Raw genomic sequence first — 21,891 nt, 5'->3', positions numbered from 1 at the left:
TGTAAGCATCAAAATCCTTCAGAGGGAGCAGGCTGCAACCCCTGGCTGGGGATATTTTGCTTGGGAAGACTGCGATTTATAATTATTGTCTCTTCATAACAAAGACTAAACTGAAATAATCCGTTCAGCCTTTTCAATTGACAACGTTACCACAACTGAACACAAGCAAATGCGCTAAAGGAATGTATTCGCTTGTCGGCCGATTAAACTGCGAATTGTGGGTGTCAAAAGGTCAGGTTGTGTCTTCCATCCCCTAGTTGTATTGCTGGTGGAAAAGACTGCCGGGAGCACACACAAGCACAAACAAGGCAGGAGAAAAAGCAATGGCAAGATAGGAGAAGTTGAAAGGGATACTTGGAAAGATAAGTGCAGAGGAGGAAGCACTTAGGAAAGGCACCCCAACAGTTCATTTCCTTTAGCAGTACATAATGCCTTCCTGGCCAACACTCAAAACACAACACACAGCTCGTGGAGCCTCAGTTCATGACCCCCATTGTCTGCAGGCTCTGCGAACCTGGACAACCCAAACATACAATGGCAATCTGCAACCGGCAGAACAGCTGCATTGCTAAAGCCAAAATTCTGCATGTAGCTCATTAAACATACAGTAAAGTGAACTGTGACAGCGAACACTTGAAAAAAGTAATATTGAAGAAAAAAATGTTGACATTAGTGCAACAGGAAATGCACTGCATGTTTAATGAGAAAATGATGTGAAAAAAACATAAAATGTTAATTCATGATTCACTGTTAAGTGGAAATCTTCTTAAATGCCACAGGTATATTAAAATCTTGATTCTGCTAAACATAAAACATGTTACAGGCTCCAGACTTTTCACTGTAGCTGCACTGGTGAGCCTTAATTTTTCAAGCAGGTATAGCTGCAGACAAAGGTTTTTTCTTCTTCTGATGTTCAAAGTGCTTCATAAACTCATATAATCAACCTTAAATATAATAAGGCATAAGGTAAAAACCACTGAACTTGTGTTAAATCTACATAGCATAAAGCAACTAAATACTGATAAAATAATCTACAGAAAATATGTGTATAGCCCTAATTTACAAGCATGCCCAATGTCAGCTGGGATCGGCTCCAGCCCCCTGCGACTCTGTTCAGGATAAGCAGTTTAGGATAATATATTAATCAATGTATCCATAAAGTTTGTACACACAAATCTGTCAAAAATATAGATAAAAAGGGATAGATAAAATACTAAAACTATCCAAGCAAACTTTGACCTCATATGCACTTTGGAAAGTTCAGAAAGAAAATCAAGGATTACATAAAAACTCCTTTCTTCTATGAGCACAATAATACCCTTCAAAGGTGTTCTCAAAGAAAATAATAGATTCAGTCGATGAGTGGCCGTTTTGCACTCTCTTTAAATTGTATTACTCTTCATCACCATCTCATTTGTTATTCTTGTTTCGGACTCCTTGTCATGGCTACATTCATAACAAAACATCATACAGTTTGTCCCTCTGACGAATTGAATGTGTGTGTGTGTGTGTGTGTGTGTGTGTGTGTGTGTGTGTGTCTGTGTGTGTGTGTGTGTGTCTGTGTGTGTGTGCGTGTGTGTGGGTGTGTGTGGTGGTTTTTGGGGGGGTCAAGGGGCCGCTCAGGGCACAGGGGCTAGTGCTAACATGCAGCCCACTCTTGAGCCTGCCGCTCTAGTACACACTGTTCTCATGCATGGCCACCTCCTCTGGACCTACATACACATACACACTGATGCACAGAAAACATGCATTGCCCGGAAGTGGGCAGGTCAGGAGCTGAGAGATGAGATCCTGCAGACAGCAGAGGGTGGCTGGGTTGCATACTGATACACAACACACACACACGGTGGGCCACTTCAAACACATTCCACAGCATGCACAGCATTGTCGGAAAATGCCACTGTGCACTTCAGTGAAGAGTGTCTGAGTATCAAACGTGCTACAGACAAAAACACAAACGGAGGGCATCTATACTCGCCCCAATTTTTTACAAATCAACATATTACTTCACCAGAAGACTTAGTAAACAAATGATCAACTATTCAAAGACGTTTGACATTCTATCCAGATTGTAATAGTGGGAGATTCTTTCAGCTATACAGTCTGTGTGACACAATTGGATTAAGAAGCATACAGACTATGGAAGTCATACATAACAGTGTATGCATACACACATGCACACTACCCTTTTCCAACAGAGTTGTGCTTACAAGCCTGAGAGGAACAAGAAGGGGGCAAGGCTCCCAGTTGCACAACTTGTTTTTGCGAGTTTGACCAGGAGACAGCTCAGTGGTTACTTCAGAAAACTGTTTGCTGATAACCATGACAAACAAACCAATCAAACTAAACGAAAAACAGCCCTGTAATAAAAACACTTTATCACATTCTCTTGAATGCAGTCAGCAGATCACAGCCACAACGTGGTTTTATATCAATGCTGATTCCCCTTTAGCATGACTGAGGTGGAGATGTCAGGCAGCGTGTGGATCAGAATGAAATATTCAAAGTATTTTGGTTGTTGTCGCCCCCTGAGGCGTAAACATCTCTAGAGTGCCAAATATGGTCACTTCCCAGAGAACAGAGTACATCAGGAACCAGAAACAGCCAATGACATGTACCCCACTCCCTGAGAGAGACAGGGAGAGAGTAAGAAAGAAAGAAAGGAGGAGGAAGGAGGGGTACCAGCAGCCCTGTCTCATAAGACCCCCTTTAAGGGGCCTCTGTTCTGTCTGCTTACATGACCTGTGTAAAATAGCCAGAACATTTCCTTTGAACCTGGTCAATGGGAAACATTTTCAACAAAAACAGCTCAAAGTTTGAGGATAAACAACATTACTTAAAGACAAGACAAACAGAATTTAAAGATTTCAATAAGGTGATCTGTTCCATATTTTTTAATCTGACGCAATTTCTTCCTCGCGCTTCCTTCCTTGTACAACTTTATCATCTATAACACCGAAAACAAACCTCAATAGTAGAAATGTAGGCCAAAGGTTACAGCGCTGATGAACAAGTAAGATCAGCATTAGTTGAATTTCACTAAACTTTTTGTAAGCCATTTTTTATTTACACTGAATTAGTTTTTAACTAAGACTTTCATTCATTCAAACCAAGATAAAGTTACACTAGTCCATGTCAAATGTACAAGGCTCTTCTTCTCTCACTCAAAATTCTCTCCTTCTCAGGCGATACAAATGATACAGATTTAACTAGAATACACAATTAAGGATATTTTATTGCTTTGAAACATGATTTATGGTTCAAGGCAGCATGTTCCCTCTATATTATTCAGAAGTAGTGGACCACAACAGTAAGAACATAAGCATCACAGATACATAAAGAGGATATTTCACATTTTTACCCTACTCAAAATGAGTAAGGAATACTGAGATATTTTAGTGTTTTCACTTTTACTTTACTTTTAGAGTTTATTCTGTAACATATCTGAATTCAGTTTGTACTTTGTGAATATTTCTGGGCCCCAAATATAACAGCATGATAACAATGTAACAAAAATATCCCTAACTAATATGGAGTAGTGTATCTCGATAAAACAAAATAGAAATAAACACGAACAAGCTAGAGGACAAGTACAAAGAGATAGACCTGTGATCAAGAAGTCCCTGCCAGGTCATCTCTGTATCCTCCTTTACATCTCTTAAAACTCACTTTTATTTACTGATATTTTAAAACCTTTTATCATGTTCCCATCTTGCAATTTTTGGTCTAATTTGCTATGACAACATATTTATACTGTAAAAGTATAAAGGTTATTAATGAATGAAATTCTTAGTTTTTGTTATGATCAAGTAACTAAATATGAACAATATCAGCACTAGAACCAAAATAAAAACCAGCAGCGTGGAGTGCATATGAAAAATGACTCCCTGCCACCACTGCAACATAACAAGAACAGAGGAAACACTGTTTTTGGAGGTTTACAGGGGCACTGTGTCATTTTGGAGAAGAAATTCTAACTCAGAATTTTAATATTTACAATATACATCAGGTAATATTACAAACTAAAACAATACCAGTCAACTCTAAACCGTAAACAATCTCTTCTGAGGGCAAATAAGTTCCCCAGAACACTGTTTGTAGGTACAACAGTGGCAGTACAACAGTAAACAGAGTAAAAACAGGATGAAAGTGAGGTGTCCTCTAAAAAACACATTGTTTATTCAGTCATGAAATCAAAACCCGTTACTTTGTTAAGTTTGTATCAGCATGAAAATCTGTCAATGACGATCATTCTCTTCTGATTAAAAATGTGTTCCCCAAAACTACCGCGCACGATTTCTTCAGATTAAGAGTGTGGGTGCATGTATCTGTCAATAAACAAGAGGTTAAATTTTTCCCTTCACTATCTGACTGCTTGTATGTTACACCACACACTGTAAACAAAATTCCAAGTTGCAAATTATGTACTGCTGATACCATTTTCTAAGCTCTGCTCAGATCACACGCTGCTTTATTATTATCATCGTCATCATCATCACCATAATAATAACCCAAACCGTAATTCATTGATAAAAACAAACACCACGGAGAGATCCTTCTCCGTGTGGAGGCCGCCCACACGTTTGGTCCGATCTGGAACTAAAGGGCAGTGTGGGCTAATCCACCACCTATAAAGAGACTTCTTAGCGTCGACGGCTAATTTGTTTACGTTCAGCAGCGCCGTGTGTGTGTGTGTGTGTGTGTGTGTGTGTGTGTGTAGCCATGAGAGGCCTAGCTGCGCTCATAGGGCCGATCCTGCTACTCCAAGTTTAGACTCGCTGCAGCAGACCACACTCGTCCAGTTGCAGCGACTAATCTGGCCCTGGGGCTGGCGCACACAACACAGGCCCGCTCATATATGTACCTTTAAGGAGACGGAGCGAGGTTTTACCCGATAACTTTACGGAGGAGTATCGATTTATTAGCGCGCACACACATACGCAACAACTGAAATTACTAGCCTCTTAATTACAGCCTGTGTGGAAACCTTACGCATGCGCCATACGGACGGCGAGAGTCCCGTGACTAACACAACAATCTTTAATTGATAAATAAAGACAATCAAACGATCCTGTTGCTCTCTTCTCCACGATTACTTGCTGGAATGTGTCTTATTACACTTTGCACACCAATATTCCCTTTATAACCACTGTTTACATGCCACTCTTTGGTAGGTTTAGTGTCTTAATCATACTTCACGGCAGCACTGATCCAATGATCTTACAGAGTGTATTATGTGCAATCAATAGAAATGAGCAAAAAACTGTCAAACGATTGCATTTCTGTTAAATACACAGCACGTCAGGTGGCGCAGTGTGCACTTGCATGGGGAGATTAAAGAAGCAATACTCACTTTCTCCGTTTATTAGTCCACACTGGCATATGATGCAGGTGCCGATGATAAAAAACACAATTTGTGCTCGCAGCTTTAGCGTCCACCGTCTCATTTTGACTTTTAGACTTGTGCTCTCCTCTTGAAGCTTCTCGAACAAAAAACAAACTTCAATCTTGAGGGAGAAATGTGTATTAAAAAAAGGAGTAGTAGTAGTAGTTGGAATATCAAAAGTATTAAACTAAAAATCCAAAAAACAAAAGAAAAAAAACACAAACAAAGTTAAGGTCCAATATAGCCAAGTGATTCAAGGTGGCCCCCCGTCAGCCGGGGGGGCTGGGTAATAAATGTATGAGTACCTTCCCAGCCAAGTTTGTGATGTATGTGAGCCCTGGAAAAAATGCAGACCACTAAATAACGTGATCTTGGGTTCTGGCAACACATGTGCGAGTGAAGATCTTCATTTTCCATAAGTGAAGGCGACAGTCCACGCTCATCTGTTTAATTTCGGGTGGATCGAGATAGAAGTGACTGTATTAATATGGATATTATTAATATCCCACACGCAGAGGGGGCTAGCTTGGAGGTCCCCAATGGAGGTCCACTGGCCCCGGGCTCATCTCTCTGTAACGAACCGCTCCAGTAAGGGAAGACCCACTTCAAAAGAGAAAAACAAAATGCTCAGAAGAAGAAGAGGAAAAAAAAAACAGACTCCTCTTCTGTTCTTCACGCAGACACAGGCTCAAGTTGTGGATACACGGAGTCGAGAGGGGGAGTTGGCAGGGTCTCTCTCTCTTCTTGAAGTCCACAGGTCTTTATGTCAGCCCTGGTGTCGCTGGTATCTTCTCAGAAGCTCATCCTTTTTAAAGACAGATGGGAGCACATCCCAGGAAACCTCCGAGAGAGCTACGTGCAGGAAAAACGTGCAGCTTTTCCCTACGACGACGGCGACGACCTTCCTCTGAACTCCTTCACCCCCGCTGACCACCACGCTGCACACGAATGAACACCCATAAAACGACAAAACGACAGAAAGAAAAACAAAGAGGAGGGGTGGACTTGGGATGTAAACGTTACTTCTTTCCCACCCGAGGCGAGGGAGGAAGGCGGGGGGAGAAAAAAACGTGAAAAATATCGTCTCCGGTTAGCATACACGCTGCTTTGAAGTGAGGAAACTCTCCACCACGCCGCCCGTTTCTTTTTCTCAGATTAACGTTAGCTGTTGGAGGGGGGGGGCAGCTAACGTTAGCTAGCTAATCCAAAACAAACGAGGTTTCGGTGTCGGCGGTAGAGTTAAAAAATAAAAGAAAGAACCCACACAGACACACGCAAAGTCAGTAACCCGTCTCCGATAGTCCAAAAACGACGAGGTAAAGAAACGTAAAAAGACTTAAAAAGACGGGTCAAGTGTAAAAACTTGGATTCCCGTTCCGTTTAGCGATAGCTCTCCCTCAGGTTCCCCCTCTTTCCGTCTCTCTTTTCTGCTAGTCTCTCCACCAGTAAACAAGTCCTGCCAGTCACCTCAGCTGGGCCACACATGGGCCGCGGGAAAACCCGGAGCGGATCGCGGCTAACCCTACCGCCACAGTCCGGATCCGGACTGTCTGAGCCAGCCCTGCCGTGTGTGTTAGAACAAACGGCAGCTTTGTCGGGGGGGCGAGGCGAGGGGGGCGGTGAGCACACAGCAACACCTCCTTAAAAACAGGATTAAAAAGATGCGTGAAGAAAAACAAACATGTCGAGCAGGTTCGATAGCCCGCATGAGCTGCGGTACATGTGTCCGAATGGAAAATCACCTGTTAAATTGTCTGGTTAATGTTCACCACAGTAGGCTGCTACGTGTTGTTTTCAGCTTCCATTATTGAAAATAGATTGTGGGCAAAATAATAGAAACACAACAACCCTGCTGTAACTAATGAATATTTAGATTTTAATAATCAGGCAAATATTTTCTTATTTAATTGTTTTGTCTCTGACAAAAAGATAATAATAGTGGAAATGTTCCTTCTGAAAATCCTTCAAATATTTCCTTCACTATCACATAAAGCCAAGAAAAGCGTACATTTAAACCTTAAATTCAAGGTTGACATTTATTAAAGGGTAACTCCACTGATTTTTCATTAATGTGCGTCTACAGGTGTCAGGCAGTAACACTGCATATGTTAAAAAAAAAAAAAGTAGTATAATGTATTTTGTGTCTCCAGAGGAAGCTGTATGTTATCTGATAAATTGCCTCAGTTGATGTCAATCACTGGCCCAGTTGCATTGTGGGTACTGTTGGCCCCAGGTTTTGAAAAGGAAGATTCAAGTTGTTTATTATCACTCTGATTGTACAAATACATTTGTGTGATATTCATTTTCTGTCAGACTCCACTATAGAATGGTAAATAGTAGTTAGTAAATAAAAAATAATAATTTCAGCCATGATCTACTCACCCAGATGCTGATGGAAAGTCAGGTTAAGTTTCATAGTCCACAAAGCATCTCTGAAGCTTCACAGCAAAACAGAGTTGTTGTTTTAGAAACAAGATAAACAATCACAACAGAAACATAAAGATTATTGATGTTGTGCTTTGGGGATTAGTTTTTTTTTGTTTGTTTGTTTTTTTTCATGGAGAATGCTGCAGAGCTATATTGCTGTGAATCTTCAGAAATGCATTTCTGGATTATGAAACTTCACCCAATCTTCCGTTCAATTTTTTTGCTGTCAATTTATCCTTTAATTTTGATATGAGGTCGAGACATTTTTGACCCAGGAATTTTAATCCAAAGCATGGTCTTTTCCAAACCTTAACCAGTGCGCCAATGTGCCTGAGCCTTCCCCGACCATAACCAGACACAATACTGTGCAACAGGAAAACACTGAACTAAGTCAACAGATTTTCTTTTTTACTTTGTCACGGCAAACCAAAGTTGCTTTGTGTCACACAGCAGTGTACACATTACACACAACGCCTTCACCCTGCAGTCAGGAAGCACAATACCTGCCCGCAGTAAGGAAGGTACACATGGTTCCCTCTGATTTGCATAGCAAATATCCTCATAATAAAACCTGCCCTATAGCTGAAGTCAACAAAATACCTGGAAGTCCTTCCCACTGACGCTCACTGCACGTCTGAATCTTTCCACAGTTCTCACCTGAACAATTGTCTCAGAATAGATGAGAACATTTGCTTCTTGTTTATCACAGAGGGGTGCAGCTTGTGTGCTCGGATGGATACACACTCTGCTAAGAGCTTGTGGAGCAGGCTTGTTGTTAATCTAAGGAATGTTGTTACCCAGTGAACAGAGTAAATGAGGTCTTAGTGAGATTAAATGTCACAGGTCTGAAGGACTAAGGGTTGTGGAATCTAGTCAAAACAGATCTCTTTGTGGTAGTCACGCTGTCTGATGCCAACTGCAGTCTCTCCTCTTCTTTTCACAGACTTGTCCCACTTCCTGTACTAAACATAACACCAGTTTCTTTCCCTTTTCAGTGGGAGCAGAGGAAGTCAAGTGGATGGCTTTTTCATCCCACTAACCTACCTAAGAGTGCTGCTCTGAGTCTACACATGCAGCACTTGTGCAGCACTACAGCTGTGCTCCGCGCTCCGTTGTACTACGACTTCATTTCAGTAGGTGGCACTAAAAATAACTCCAGCCAATTCACTTACTCCAAAATGTCAAACAGGGACAAAGGGATACAACATTGTGAATAAATAGGATTAAACCCGACCAGAGAGGCTGGCGTCAAATAAACATAATGTGATTCTGTCAGCATGTGCACACTGTCAGGAGGTTGTGGGAATACTTAGAGAAAGGTTGTTTCAAATATCCACAGTAAATGAAGAGTTTCAAATGAAATGTGGGTATTCAAAATCTTCCTATTATCTTATTTTGTCACAAAGGGAGTGTTCTCCCTGGGAATATGGATACACACAAAAACAATAAAACAGTGACTTAAAGGGGCACCATGTCATTTTGGAGAAGAAATTCAAACCTATACAGCATTAATGAGGTAATTACCTAATTAAGAAATATTTATTTGTTCCTTAACTGAATAAAAAAGCAGTTCAGTTCTCAAAGGAAAATAAGGTGCCCAGAACACTGTTTGAAACTAGAGAGGTGGCAGGGTCTGCAACATATAAACAAAGTAAAACAGTATGAAACTGTGCTGTCCTTTAAGCTCAGGTCCAAAACCACATAGTGCAGCTTTAAAGTATTTCAAACAAACGTCAATTTTACATCTAATTCTATTACAAAGGTTCAATGTGCAGCGTCACATTTAATGCAGAGATTTTGTATCATGTTGAGCCAGTGTTGACAAATTAAAGAACTGGATATGTAATTAATTACAGGAGACAGAATAGCCAGTGTGTAATGAATTATGTTCATAATACTTTTAAATGAATAATCACTTGGTTTATGTCGAAGTTATTACATTTACTCACAGTGGCTCAACATGATAGAAATCGTTGTATCAAAGGTGACACTGTACAGTATATATGTGAACAAATGTAATTAAACACTTTTGGGTGTTTTGGACAAAGCTGGACACCTATTTTTTTTACTTTTTTATGTTAATTGTTTTTTTCAGGGTGATTTATGTGATTAACGATAGACAGCTCAGCGTCTGGTGTGATGGATTAAATAGGTGCCCGTCTGATATTGATCATGATGTTTCTACTTGTTTTTGCCCTTCTCTCATAATAGAGCCGTGCTCAGTCCCCCATGTAGGAGAACCAGACACCATTGTCCAGTTCTGCTCTGATTGGAGCTTGACAATACATTGACTCTCAGTCATGCAGATCACCTGAGTGATTAATGTGTTTTGGTCTACATAAACGAACATTAGTGACTCTGTTTTGTGAACTCTGTTCTCTATGAGTTATTAACATTGCTCAGTTAAAAAGAGCTATTAGTGCTATTTGTCTGAGAGCGTGAGCACCTGTCACCATGTTGACGCCTCAGGCTCTGGGGCAGATTTAGGGTGTTTCCACCTGGTATTTGGCAGTTTATTCAGACTGCAGGATATGTAGACATACAAATGACACAGAGGTGGTAATGGTTTGAAAATCTACAGTATCACACTCATTAGCTGTTCCTCAAGTCTCTAAACACCCAAGCCTATCTCGTTATCTCACAATAAATGCAAATAAAGTCTCAGGTACAAAAGCCATCTTTTGTGTCATTAGTATGTCTACATATCCTGCAGTCTGAATAAACTACCAAATACTAGGTGGAAACATCCTAAATCTTCCCCAGGGCCTGAGGTGTCATCATGGTGACAGGTGCTCAAGCTCTCAGGCGAATAGCACTAATAGCTCTCAGCGATTTTAATTGAGTCATGTTTCGATCTAATAGAGCGCTTTGTCAGCCATTGTCTGGTCACAAAACAGGACCAGTAATGTCTGTTTATGAAGACGCAAACACATTAATCACTCAGGTGATCTGCATGACTGAGAGTCAATCTATTGTCAAGCTCCAATCAGAGCAGAACTGGACAACGGTGTCTGGTTCTCCTACATGGGGGACTGAGCACGGCTCTATAGAATGAAAAGGGTGAAAACAAGTAGAAACATCATCATTAATATCAGACGGGCACGTATTAAATCAAACACGCCAGAAGTTGAGTCATCATTAATTATCATTAATCACACAAATCATCCAGAAAAACAACAATTAACATAAAAAGTATAGAAAAATAGTACTTGAAAAACGACGAAAAAAAAAGACGAAAATATAATTTTAAAAAACCCATGATAACACTTTATAATAGCCATCATTATTAAACAGCACATTTATAATTAATCAAACCTGAGTAAACTGTTATTTCCCGGTTAGCAACCAATGAAATCCTTGATTAACTGCACTTTGTAGAATTTTATAAACATCAGTTGCACCTTTTATTATCACCACAGCTAAGGGCGGCATATTGGACATCCAGTCAAATCTGTTTTTATGAACGCCTTCGACAACAACTGATGACATATGAGGGTCTTGGATGGTAGTCCTATTCTGTAGGTGGAGATACAACTATTACCTCTTCTAAGTGTGTTCTGAGGGGCAAACAAAGAATTGGGCTAAAAATTGGAAATGGGTTTGATGCTTGAGAACGATGAATGACACCAAGCACCGAAGCTGTTGGTGCTGTTTTTTTTTCTTTACAGCTGTCGCCCATCTGTGACTTCAGCCCCGTGATGGTGGGCGTCAAGGCTCCATTAGGGCCTCTAACAACTTCTTCATTTGGCATTAGCATCATCTAACAAACAGGTGACATCGAACAGCAACGTCTGCCTCACAATATAAACTTCTGCAACATTAACTCTGACCACATATTATGTCTGTTTCTCTCACACTGACACACACACACACACACACACACACACACACACACACAGACAGATGCAGAAGGCAAAACAAACTCCTGCTCGTTCTCACTGCTGTAGCCTCTGGTGCAGCCTGTAAATGGAAGGATTAATATGTTTGAATGGAGAGAGTCTCTTTCCTTTGTTGGTGTAGAAGCTTCAGTAATTAGCTGCCTGGGGAGCCAGGAAGCAGGAACCTCCGTTCAAGCCTCTGTGTGTGTGTGTGTGATGTCCACCAAGGAGAGGGCCATGAGCTTAAACAGACAAAGCATTCCTGGATTATCCTCTTCAGACAGCTCCCTGTGTTAGTGATTTACACTTTGAGCACTTGCTGTTCCTGCGCCGCAGTGAGACAAACAGACAAACAACTGCCTCTATCTCACCGTCCTATTCCCCTCGTTGCCCCTCAATCACAACGCCGTCACATATACTGTGTGTGCTTTTCTCGTCGAAGCAAGAGGCACTCAAATCACTCGTCTTACTTGACAAAGCTGACGGCACACACATGTGAAATCTGTAAAGAGAGTTGATGACACAGTCTTAAAAATTCTAAAATATGACAATCTTAGTTTATGGCTTAAATATGTATGTTCATTTACCGCTTCTGTTGTCACCTTTTTTTGTTTTGTTTTTTGTTTCGTTTTGGGGAAATGTGTTGGTGAGATTCACAGTTAGCTCCATGTGTTGTACTTCTTTCTGAAGTATCCAGGAACATAGGTGGCATTTTGCCAACAGCCTGGTCGGAATTTATCGCCGTACACTTTGCCAATTCCGGAAAGACTTTGACTTCAGAAACTGCTACAGCTATGGGAAAGTACTTTTAACAAGTGTTGGCTTGAATGACCAGAATTCAGTGGGTTAAAACTGTACCTAATAATGAATTTGAAGCGCAGTGTACGCTCTGCAAGAGGACCCTCACACTTTGTGTGAAAGCGCTGGTGTCACACACACAATCGGAAAAACACCTTTTAGCTTTGAAAAGTCTCCAGTGGAGTCACGCTATCTCACACACTTTTGTACACCTTTATCACCAGTTCCCGGTCTGAGTTCATCCAGTTCTGCTCGATCCGAACTCTGCACAGCTAACTGCAGTCAGACGACATTATTCATGTTATTTTCTTTTATTGCAACAGTCTTTTCTCATCACATCGTTTAAGACTCTAAAGAACCTCTTCCGATTTTCCCCATGGGACCTTATTTCAGAAAATCTTTGTACAGTGGTGAACGGAGAGAGAGGAATATTTGAGTTTCGCCATGAATCACATATATGATGTAGATTGTTCTCTGTGCCCCGAGCTGCTAGATTGTTGATTTCCTACCGATATGAACTCTCATTGTCATTGTTTTCAAAAGTCGCTCTTAAAACGAATTAACCAACACCAGTTTGATTGATATTCCTTTGAGTTCATAAAAATGAAAAACTACAATTTAGGATAAGCGAAAAAGAACTGAGATAAGAAGAGAAAGGAAGATAGTATGTATCTTAACACAACAACACGACCCGAGATCAGTGTTGTCACAATACTTACCTTTCTAACTTAACACCTTGAATAATATCAGTATAAGATACCATGGGGGGAAATTGACACAACATAGAGAGCATAGAATTGTTGATTATGTAGATTTCTTTGAAGATTAATTTACATCTGACCAATGTCAGTTGAAACTGTGTCACGTATTCAGAATTCATAGGCTTCGATATTTTGGTATTTTGATGACACTACAAATGATCAGGCTTGTGTTCCCTTTAACACACAGTCAAACAACTTGACAATCAGAATGGAAATAGCAAATGAGTCCTCAGTGTGTATCAGTGTGACCTGTCATACACATTGAACATCTGGACACAATCTTCCCTTCGGGGCGAATAAAGCTCCACATTGGCATGAAGTGGAGCGAGCTGGTCCCTGGTGATCCAGGTGAAGAGGAGGAGCAGACCCCTCTGAGGAAGATGAGGAAGCCTGCTGACTATAGACGTCAGGCTAAGCCATTGTTGAGGAAGAAAAGCTTTTGGAAAGAACACCGCGGGCCGGCTCAGCGCTGTGATTATGTGCCCAATGGTGCGTTCAGTGATCCGATAAATCTCACGCGCAGACCACACAAGTCATGTTGATAATCCGCGCTGATAACAGCTGCCTGTCAGGTCGTCACATTGATCCGTGGAGCTTCAGTTCGTCTGCACTCTCCGTCTCCGTTAGTCCATCTCTGTCTGACCTCGGCCACTAATGAAATTGTAACGGCGGGTACACCGTGCCATCTTTAAACGCTTGATATGCATTACCAGAGATTTATGAAGCAGAGTTCATACTGGGTGTCAGTCAGACTGTGGACAGTCATGCATGCACATGTTAGGGGATTTTCAAAGCAGTTCTCACATTCTCCCTTCACATTGATTCTCCACAGGGCTTCAGATTCACTGATTTATTAGTGTGTGAGGAGGAGATGATTAGAAAACACAGCATTACACTACGATGTACTGACATATGCAATCCTGGAGATACTAGGCTCTCAGAGATGCATAATACCAAACACCTGGTTATATTATGAGCCTGTACCAAGCACCAGGTCACTTATCAATCAAAGCTCAAGTTAAGAAGCTGTTTTACACAAGGTAAAAATTCACAATCGACAGGGATGGAATGTAACCAACTACATGTACTCGTTTACTGTACTCAGGCACATTTTGAGGTACTTTTCCAGAAGTGGCAAGAGTACACACATCCTTTACTCAAATATAAGTCATGATTCACCTTCTTTCTTAGGTAAAGACTCTGTTCTCAAAGTATAAAATCAAAAGTATTATTTCTTAGAGCCAACCACTCCAAACAGTTCACCTAAACAAGACCATGGGTGCGGAATGTGTCGCTACTCAGAATCAGCTGTCCAGTGTCATCCGTGTCACCGCCGATAGTCACAACACACCTTTTCTTCCCATTCCAGTCTCCCTCTCTGTGCGTTTCCGTCTTTCTACGCCTGCCGTGTGTGATATGCACTGACAGGTTGAAACTGGTCTTGTGATGTTGGGAAGACAACGTGCAATGAGTGGAAATAGGAATAATCTATACTTGAGAAATTAGTACATTAATGAAGTGACTGTACTTGTCAGCTCACACCTCTGCGATGTTCTGCTACTTTATATTTCCTTTCCGCTACATTTTGGAGGCAGCTTGCATGTTGCATCAGAGCTAGTGCAAAGATAGTGCACTTTAAATACATTTATTTTATTGGCGAAAAACACTGATGATCCGATGATCAAAGACGATTATTGACCAGGCTGAGAACCAGTCAACCCATTTTGTACAGTAATCCAAGTATCACAACATGAAAGTGAGTGATTACTTTCTGTTCATTTTAGATGACTTCAATACCAAACATATGCAAATAAAGCAAAGAGAAAAAGAAATATCAATAGAGTGACTTTATTTGGCTTCAGGTCAGACCAGAGAGCTGTGCATGGTTACACTGGTTACATTTTCACACAGTGTCTTTACTTTACTCACACTCCAGTATAACTCACTGACTATTGACAATGTGTTTCCTCTGTAACTGACAAAACAAAACAAAACAAAGTAAATTAAACAAAACCAAACTTAACAGAAATATGTACACATAAAAAAAAAGATAGATCCATAATTGGCTAATTACTTTTTGGTTCTTGAACTTATTTGAAACAATTTCATAATGGATTTAAAGCACAAATGCCCCAAAATGTTCGGGCCTCCTACAACACTAATAATGATCAAATCTTAAGCTGCAGCTTTGCGAAACAGGAAGCTGCTCCTGATGTTTTGAAGCAAACGTGACTTGAAGCCACTGTTTGGACACGTGACCCCGCTCGTGACATCAAACTTCCTTTGGTTCCATATGTAGCGCTGACAGAGCGATTCCTCCGAAGATAATCTGAGACATATAGCAGGTTATTTTCTGAAGGAAAGGTTTGACTTCCTCTCTCAGACAGCTCTATCTGTCACAGTGTCCTGAACTATAGGACCCTTCAGTAAACTCGGCCTCCGCCCCTGTTACAGCCCACTCCATCATGTGTGTTGTGCGTCGTTCACCCCCGGTCTGTGTGTAAGACACTTAACTCTGGGTCACACTCACATCCTAGAGGGCCGTGTTTTTCCCACACATGGACCACAACACACTTATCTGTACACTGATTAGACTGTCAAGGTCACCCCTGCAGCCCACTCCTCGCTCTCTGCGCACAAACTCCCATCACCTGCTCTTAATCAACACATTAAAATGCACAAGTCTGAATTTCTTTCTTACTCCTTCTATCTCTGTCTTCTCCTGTTTTCGCTCCGGTGTTATTCGTTCTTTTCGCCTCCTTTGCCCCAGCCCCTCTCCTCCATTTGTTCCTTTTCTCACACTGAAGGGTGCATCACAGAGCCATGAGGGCCATGTGCAGGGGCTAAAGGATTAGCTTTATCATTGATAAGGAGCTGGGAGAGGAGCATTGCACAGCGAGCTTGAACCTGAAATCCCCTCCGGAGAGGATGTGTCAGTGACAGCTTTATCCACATATTGTCGGAGTGACAGTGAGAGCAACACATCCAGAGGCAGAGGCCCGGTAAATACACCGGACAGCCAAGGTCAGGTCACTGTCACCGCTCCGCTCAGGGGGGGAAAGGTGTGTTGCCTTCAGGAAGACAGCGTACGCTGCATAACATCAAAGTGGGGCTCTCGCGCTTCCCGTCACACTGGGACTACGGGGACTGTTGTTTTGTTGCTTCCTTTCACATGTTAAGTCGCACACGTGCAGACACACAGGCGGGGACAGCGTGCGTGCAAACAGCTCAGTTCTTAGAAACATTTCCGCTGGAGAAAGTTGAGAAAGAGGCGACTGAACTTTGTCGAAGCCACAAAGGTTTCCACTTAATATATAGCAACTGCAGCCACTGGTATCTGGTCTTAGAGTGTGGAGAGCAAACTCCAGGAACGCAGGACAGTAAACTATAATGCTTGACTGTTTTTTTTAAAAAATATTCTTACAGCACACATTTGTTATCAGTGACTCTTTGAACCGGGAGGAGTGGTCACATAAAGGAGATGGATCATGCTCATTCATCATTTTATTTTGGGTTACCACTAGGTTAGGTCTACATGCTTTTGTGCAACTTTTTTTTTTTTTTTTTTTTTTTAATTTTAAACCATTGAAGATAAATGAGCAGGAACATATATAAAACACTGAGGGAAAGGGGAAAAACAAACAACGAAAAAGCTTTACAGTCTTCAGTGCACAGGAACAAATGTCAATCTTTCTGTAACACTTACAAATATGAAATAGAACCAAACATTTGACAGTCATCTTTGTAGCCACTATCATGATGTTATTGAACTCATCCTTCTCTGTGTTTACAAGCAGACTGATGATTCGATGGATGTCATTTACCATATGCGGTCATGTCACTCTGTAAAGTGCACTGTTTGTTGTTTGTTTCCCTTTAAGTGAATGTGAAATTGTCCACAGGGCGATGAAGTGTGAGTGCAGATCAGAGCGGGGATAAAAACTCCCAGGATTTCAGGGTTAGGTCACAGGGATTTTACAATGACCCTCTGTGTCCTCCATGAATGGGGGAAAAAAAAAATCAAACACTGAGGATTTAAATATCCTTGAAAGCACCATATCTAAATGAATTAATGAATGACTGTTAGACGCTAATTTTCAACAGCTGTCCACAAAAGGCCTCTCAAAAGGAAGAAGGAAAAAGAAGAACACAAACACAAAACACTCACAAACGCAGTGCAGCTAGAAGGTAAGAATACAAAAAAAAACAAAAAAAAAAAACAATCTTGTCCCATGAACACGAATAGAAAAGTAAAGCTGAGGCTCTTGTTCAGGTCAGAGTTCAGGACATATTTTCTCTCCGGCACATGGAGCGACTGAGACCAAATAAGAGAGAAGGGGAAACGGTTAATTACTTCCTGAGAGCGAGGCTCGGTTGTGGGGTAAATGCAGCAGCATTGTGTTAGTGTTTACGGAGGAAACAGGCCCAGCCGCACACCACCCATCCTGGACGCTGCGAACACCGCAGCCAAAGGTGAGAACTGCCTCTTCTGACAGGATCAAAGCGCTCATGACACCGGCGGTTTCACACGAGCCTAACTGCTGCTCCCGATAGCTACCTGCATGGCCCGACACCTGCAAAGCTACTAACACACACACACACACACACACACCCCCGACCCCCCAATGAACCGGCTCTTTGCCAAACTAAATTAGAAGCAACATGGCTGCCAAACAAGCTGACAAAATCCTTGATTAGGTTCCTCATCTGCCTGCCTTTCAGTGTTGCTGTTGACCCTGTGGAATGAAGCTCTGGCCTCGAGCCCTTGTCAGTTGTTTGACAGAGGTGTGTGTGTGTGTGTGTGTGTGTGTGTGTGTGTGTGTGTGTGGCCTGTTCTTTCCATCCCGGAGGAGCAGAGGTGGGGAAGCCAGACATCAAGGCTTTAACTATTCGTTCTTCCCAAGTCCTATTTCCAGCCACAGCCCCGAGGCATGCTACTTCAACATCCTGTGACTCAGGCCTGACTGACCACGGCGCTGCTCCGTGACCCCGGGGGCCCAGTGCTCTTGCGAGCCGAGGATGGGAGGAACCCGGAGGGGGAGGGGGGTTGGGAGGGCACTGTGTTGTGTCTTCAAACTTCCCACAATAATAAAAAAAAACAGTGTTTGTTCATGTTCTCACAAGGACAGGGACGGGGGAAGTGGGATGAGTGTGAAAGTTCAGCGAGGGGTCCGGGAGTCAACAAACAAACTGTGGCTTTAGAGTTACGCAATCCGGAATTACTGCGATGTAATGTCATTTACTTTGACAGAGTGCAAGAGTGTGTTTGTGTGCGATGACTGACAGGGGCTGGCTGTGTGAGAGTACAGTGTGTCTAGTCACTATAAATAACCCCGGGTTTGCAAACATGAGAGAAAAATAGCCCAAATTAGGACATAAATATTCAGGAGTGTGTGCAGAAATAACCAATGCCGTCGAGCACGGAGGCAGGTGATGACGAGGAACATGCTGTACCTGTATCAGCGGGACGTGACCCTGCATCTACTAGACACGTGTCATTTTTTTTTGGTAGGTGGAGGCTAAAGGAACAGCTCACCCAAATTCAGTCATCATCGACTCAGCCTCATGCAGATGGAAAGTCAGGGGACGTTTCGTAGCCCACAGAACATTTCTGGAGCTCCACATCGAAAGAGCGTTACAGGATTCTCCCAGACAGCTGAAGTAGATGGGGGGTAGAGCCGACATCTTGTTACCGGCAGGTCGCTGGTTCGATTCCCCTGGTCTGGGTCTACATGTCCAGGTGTTCTTGCCCAAGATACTCAACCCCAAACTGCTCCTGACGTGCTGGTCGGCACCTTGCATGGCAGCCACGGCCATCAGTGTATGAATGTATGTATGAGTTACTGTAAGTCGCTTCGGACAAAAGACTCTGATAAATGCCCTAAAATGTAAATGTAAACAACTAAATAAAGAGTGTGTCTGGCATAATCCAAGTCATCAGAGGCCCTGAGCTATTTGGGCCGGGGAGGCCAGCACATCTGATTGAGCTCTCCCAGATCTGATGACGAGGAGCTTGTTGATGGCCAACAAAAGTCGCGAAGGGCCTCAAGAACATGCAAATAAAAAATAAAAAAATCTAATCAAAATCCCACTGTTGATGTGAAATACTCGTCCGTCACAATTACATGTAAACATTTTACTGCAACTTCAACCTTGTGTCCTCTTTCAAGCTCGACCACATAGATTTCCTGTGTGTCTGCCGCTGATAAGGCTCGCTGGCATATCTAAACATCCCCGAACTACGATCAATAGCTCTGTCAGTGTTCCCACACATCCTCCAGTCTCACCTGCCCGGAGCTCAGACAATGGGAAGATCTAGAAGACAGCGAGAAATCCTTCCATGAGCAACAGCACAGTTATTCACAATTTATCATCCCACTGACTTGCAGCGGCCGCAGAGAGGGTTTAACCAAAAATCTCCGAGCTGCTAAGCAAAAAAACGCTGAGCTTAAGCATTTCAGCTGCGGGTCAAGGCCTCTCACGCGCAATGTTTTATTCAGCTGACATTTTCTCTCGTTGTTGTGCTGCAGCGTGAGATGGACGGAGACGGAGAGCGGGGAGGAAGTAGGCAGGAAGATGGGTGATGCAGGTAAAAAATAAAAAAAAGAAGGATGACAGAGAATATGATATGAGAAAGTGTAACGGGAGCAGCGGTCGAGGCCACCGTGACATTTCACGAGAACTGCAATCTTCACACTGAACCCAGAGAGACACGGCGAAGCAACTTCTCCATCTCACCGCCGTCGCAAGCACTGCGTTAACAACATGGCCCCCGCCAGCAGTGACCCCAATCCCTAAACTCAGCGCTATTAAAATGAAGATAAAAAACACACGGTTGTATTAAAAAAAGAGACAGACATGATCATCTCTGTTTGACTCTTAAGAGGCCTTCTCACCTTGTTTACCTGTCTGACCGTCTGTCTGTTTACAGATTATGGTCACGTGATGGCGTCCCAGCGATGCACTACGGAGCGGGGAAACTTCACAGGTGTGTGGTTGGGATGAAAATGAAGGATGGGTTCGAAGACGGGTGTGGTCTCACGTAAGAATGCACCGATTGCTGCCGAGTCATCACGGGGTCAGAACACGTTGACCAAGCCAGGCTTTGAAGCCAGATTCCTGCAGTGGCCGAACCAAGCAATCACAACGTCACGTGACGCACTGGGGCCAAAATAGACTGCCCCTCCCCCGCAAAAGCTTACGCCGTGAGAGAAGCGGCTGCGAAATGGAATGATTAGCAACTCTCATAGGAAAGAACACTGCGTACAGATTTTACTGTAACATCCTTGATGCTGCTGGATGTCGCGGCTGACAAGATGGTCTCTAGTGTTATATATTTAGGTCTGCTGTTACTAGTGGATTAATGTGTAAGCAGCGCTTTACTTTTCTAGTTGGAACAAATCATTACTGCATGATAAACTGCTCAAATCATATTTAATCTGCAAATTAAATGCAAGTGGAGTAAAAAAAAAAAAAAAAAAGGTTGCCTCTGAAAAGCAAATCTGAAGCCCCTCAAAACTCTGCTTCAGTAGAGTTTCACTGTTGGCCATCAGTACGGATGTGGTGCGTGTGGTGACTTGTTGCTGGGCTGGTGTAGAAATGTATAAATCAGCAATCAATTTTATCTATGATTCTGTGCTGTCGGTGTGGTTTCCAATAAGAAGGCACATTTCTTGCTCCACTATGAATTGGTTTTGTGTTGCACTAAGGCGCCCTGCAGTGTGCGCAAGAATGAGCGCGGTGAAAAGACACACAAAAAAACACACACAGGAAAACACCCAATGTCCACTCTATATTCCCGGCCTAGTCCAATTTCATCTTGCTTGTTTCCCAGGAAGAAGAAGAAGAAGAAGAAGAAGAAGAAGAAGAAGAAGAAGAAGAAGAAGAAGAAGAAGAAGAAGAAGAAGAAGAAGACCTTTTCTATAATTGAAGATGTTCACTATAGGCATCTTCTTCCCCTCTGAGACATCCAGTCATTTAACAAGGCAGGAGAAACAGAGGAAGAAAAATAATCAATAGCTGAGCACAAAGAGCTGGAGTCAGTCTGACAAGCAAACAAGCAGCACCACTATTGATCCGGATTAGTTGGAATATGACGGATCGGAGAGGAGAGCAGCGTCCACTCCACTTTTATCCTCCTGCGTAGACAGGACCAGCATGAAAACTGAGACCAAATTTGTACGATTTGCCAGATAAAACCCTGAGACTGAGAACTGTAAGGAGCCGCGCTGCAGTGAGAAATTAACGCGGGTCTGAAAACCTTGGTATTTTCACTTAATTGTGGACCATCTGGTCGGCCTTGACACACACACTCAGCGGACAAAACATGCGATGGATGACGCTGAAACTACCCTTGGAACAAACCTTGGTCTCAAACATCCTCGCAAATAACAGCTGAGCCAAGGATTCATCCCTTTTATCAACAGCACACACACACACAATGACAAGAATTTGATTCTTTTCATATCAAAATCCGCAACCGTTTCACTTAGCTTTGGCAGTTTCAGTCTTTTGTTCATTTGCATTTTGTTTTTACAAATAAGAAAAATGAAAAAAAACCCAAAACAAAACAAAAAAAACAACAGGTTTGGAGAAAAACCTGATAGATCAAAGCAAAAACAGAAACATACACACACTCCTC

At 42.3% G+C, this 21,891-nt stretch overlaps 1 protein-coding gene across 1 annotated transcript in view; it reads right to left on the bottom strand.

The window, feature by feature from the left end:
- insrb (insulin receptor b) overlaps positions 1 to 6,938 on the bottom strand; it is an 89,480-nt gene extending 82,542 nt beyond the window's left edge. The window contains exon 1 of the mRNA XM_037116029.1: positions 5,354 to 6,938. Within this exon, the coding sequence (XP_036971924.1) occupies positions 5,354 to 5,447 (94 nt within the window). The 5' untranslated portion in view covers positions 5,448 to 6,938. The remainder of the gene's footprint in view (positions 1 to 5,353) is intronic.
- Positions 6,939 to 21,891: the final 14,953 nt, after the last annotated feature.

The sequence above is a fragment of the Acanthopagrus latus genome, chromosome 11 (genome assembly GCF_904848185.1).
Source record: "Acanthopagrus latus isolate v.2019 chromosome 11, fAcaLat1.1, whole genome shotgun sequence".
Classification (NCBI taxonomy): domain Eukaryota; kingdom Metazoa; phylum Chordata; class Actinopteri; order Spariformes; family Sparidae; genus Acanthopagrus; species Acanthopagrus latus.
Note: the sequence above shows the minus strand (reverse complement) of the source record. Positions and strands in the feature narration are given on the sequence as shown.